This window comes from Tachysurus fulvidraco, chromosome 1 (genome assembly GCF_022655615.1).
Source record: "Tachysurus fulvidraco isolate hzauxx_2018 chromosome 1, HZAU_PFXX_2.0, whole genome shotgun sequence".
Classification (NCBI taxonomy): domain Eukaryota; kingdom Metazoa; phylum Chordata; class Actinopteri; order Siluriformes; family Bagridae; genus Tachysurus; species Tachysurus fulvidraco.
In genome coordinates, this window is record NC_062518.1 from 16958873 (window position 1) to 16961126 (window position 2254).

The 2254-nt window shown below is 42.8% G+C and overlaps 1 protein-coding gene across 4 annotated transcripts in view; it reads right to left on the reverse strand.

Moving 5' to 3' along the window:
- Positions 1–985, reverse strand: part of cntnap5b (contactin associated protein family member 5b) — a 42878-nt gene extending 41893 nt beyond the window's left edge. For 2 of the 4 annotated variants that reach the window (XR_007144439.1, XM_047820953.1), the window contains exons 1-2: positions 878–985; positions 237–651 (exon numbers count right to left, since the gene is read on the reverse strand). Coding sequence is in view for 3 of the 4 variants with exons in the window: in XM_047820953.1 (XP_047676909.1) it covers positions 237–387 (151 nt within the window). In the remaining variant the exon portion in view is untranslated. The remainder of the gene's footprint in view (positions 1–236; positions 652–877) is intronic. The other 2 variants (XM_047820951.1, XM_027156905.2) reach the window with 2 other exon arrangements.
- Positions 986–2254: the final 1269 nt, after the last annotated feature.

A 2254-nucleotide genomic window follows, 5' to 3' on the forward strand; every position in this document is an offset into this window, starting at 1 on the left:
CCCCATGACACTGATGTCCACTAAAACCTACGAGTGTAAGAGTTCTTCAGTGAGCGACTCTTCTCTTAACACTGATACATACACACACACACACACACACATATACACACACGCGCGCACACACACACACACACACACACACACACACACACACACACACACACACACACACACACACACACACACACACACACAGAGCAAAGGTAAGGATAAGTAAAGAGAGTTATTTTACTCACGGTGATGGTGGGCAGCGCGCACGGACTGGAGCGTGCACAAAACCGCCAGGACGAGAAACGACCTGCGCGCGCCAACACCGATCAAGACAGTCCTCTTCATCATCATCATCATCATCATCATCATCATCATCATCATCATCATCATCATCATCAAGAAATCAACTGTTTTTATCCAAAAGTCCAGGAGATTGCATGTAAGATAACATCCACACACGCGCGCGCGCAGAGATTCAGAAAGATCCAGCAGCTCTCACCGTTTCAGCTCGTCTGTGCGCTAACGGAGAGAAGCTGAAGATGAAACACACACACACACACACACACACACACACACACACACACACACACACACACACACACACACACACACACACACACCACAACAGCAGCCCTTAAAGACACACGCGAGCCCGACCGCCTGCACACACACACACACACACACACACACACACACACACACACACACACACACACACGGGGGGGGGGGGGAATTTCAGTGTATTTTACACTCTATAAACTATAAAGGTTCCCTTTTGTCCCTGAAGAACTTTTAATATTTTAGTTTAATATGAACATAAATATAAATGATATCACTGTACAGTACAAAACCTATTAAATAGTCGATAAACAACTTCATCACCTACCTGTATTGAAATTCTGTTGACACACTGAACAGTTTTCCTGATATAGCAGTGATTTTAAAGGGTGTCTGTGTGACAGTGTTGTGTTGATTCGCTCGAATTTACAGATGCAGATGTTTACAGATGTTGTGTAATTTACCTCCACTCGCTTATTCTTCCCCCTAGAGGTGGAAATGGGAAGTTCAGTAAAGTATCTGAGCTCCACACTGGCACTAATCTCACTGCCCCATGCTCAGGGAAGGAGCAGCCACAGGACAGGTAAAGATATGGTTGCCAGGTAATGACGTATTGGGTTAGTTTAACAAAACCTAAAGCGACTTACTTGATCTCATTTTTTTTTTTTACAACTGAGCAATTGAGGGTTAAGGGTCTTGTTTAGGGGCCCAACAGTGGCAGCCAGGTGTACCTGGGATCGAACTCACAACCTTCCAATTGGTAGTCTAACACATTAACCATTAGACTACCACACACCCCTTTATTAACCGTTTCTACTGTAAGATATACTGTCAAGATTGAAGGAACGGGGGATAACGTGAATGTGAAGTTTGAACTCAGCGTGAATGGGAATGCGGTCAGACGCAGCACCACGGCCGGAGCACCAGGTTTTCCTGACTCAGAAGCAGACAGGAGATAAGGACTTAGCGAGAATGGAGTCAGAGATACGCAGTGTATCGTGTCTCAGGTCTACAGCATGTCCTCACACAACCCATATCTGGAGCTCTGCACGTACCATCAGATAAAACAACACAGATAACATTAGACCTTTAAACACACACGCTCAGAAATCTTTGATCATTTTATAACATTTCTGATAAAGATCAGAATCTCAGAGACTTTAAAATAAGACAGGATTTAAACAAGAAGCTCCTAGCAGGACATTTCTCTTTAAAAACAAAAACTAAATTCCAACACAAAACCTTCTGGAGTGTGTCCCATGAGACCGTTGATCTTTTTCACATTTCATTATAATAAATATATAAAATAAATAAATAAAAAACAAAGTGTAAATCGGTGCAATCTTGGTTTCATTAAGGGTTCCTTACAGTGGCCTGAGAAGCGCAAATCGCATTAACAAATCCTTAACTCCGTAAGGGTTTTGCGCTCGTCTCTCTACAGGAACTACGGTGGCCGAGAAGTCAGAAAACATGGAAACGGTAGGTATCGTTTGTCAATGGAAACGAGACACCTGTCACTCAAGGTATACATGTTCAACAGTCTGCCGCAGGGAAAAGTAGGAATGTGTGTGTAAAAGTGTACAAAATGTGTTGTCCTTACTGTGGATTAATTGTGTTATTTTCTTATATTTAAATGTAGAACTTTACACATTACACATAGGATTCCATACCTGTATATCTTGAGTGACAGGTGTCTCGTTTCCAT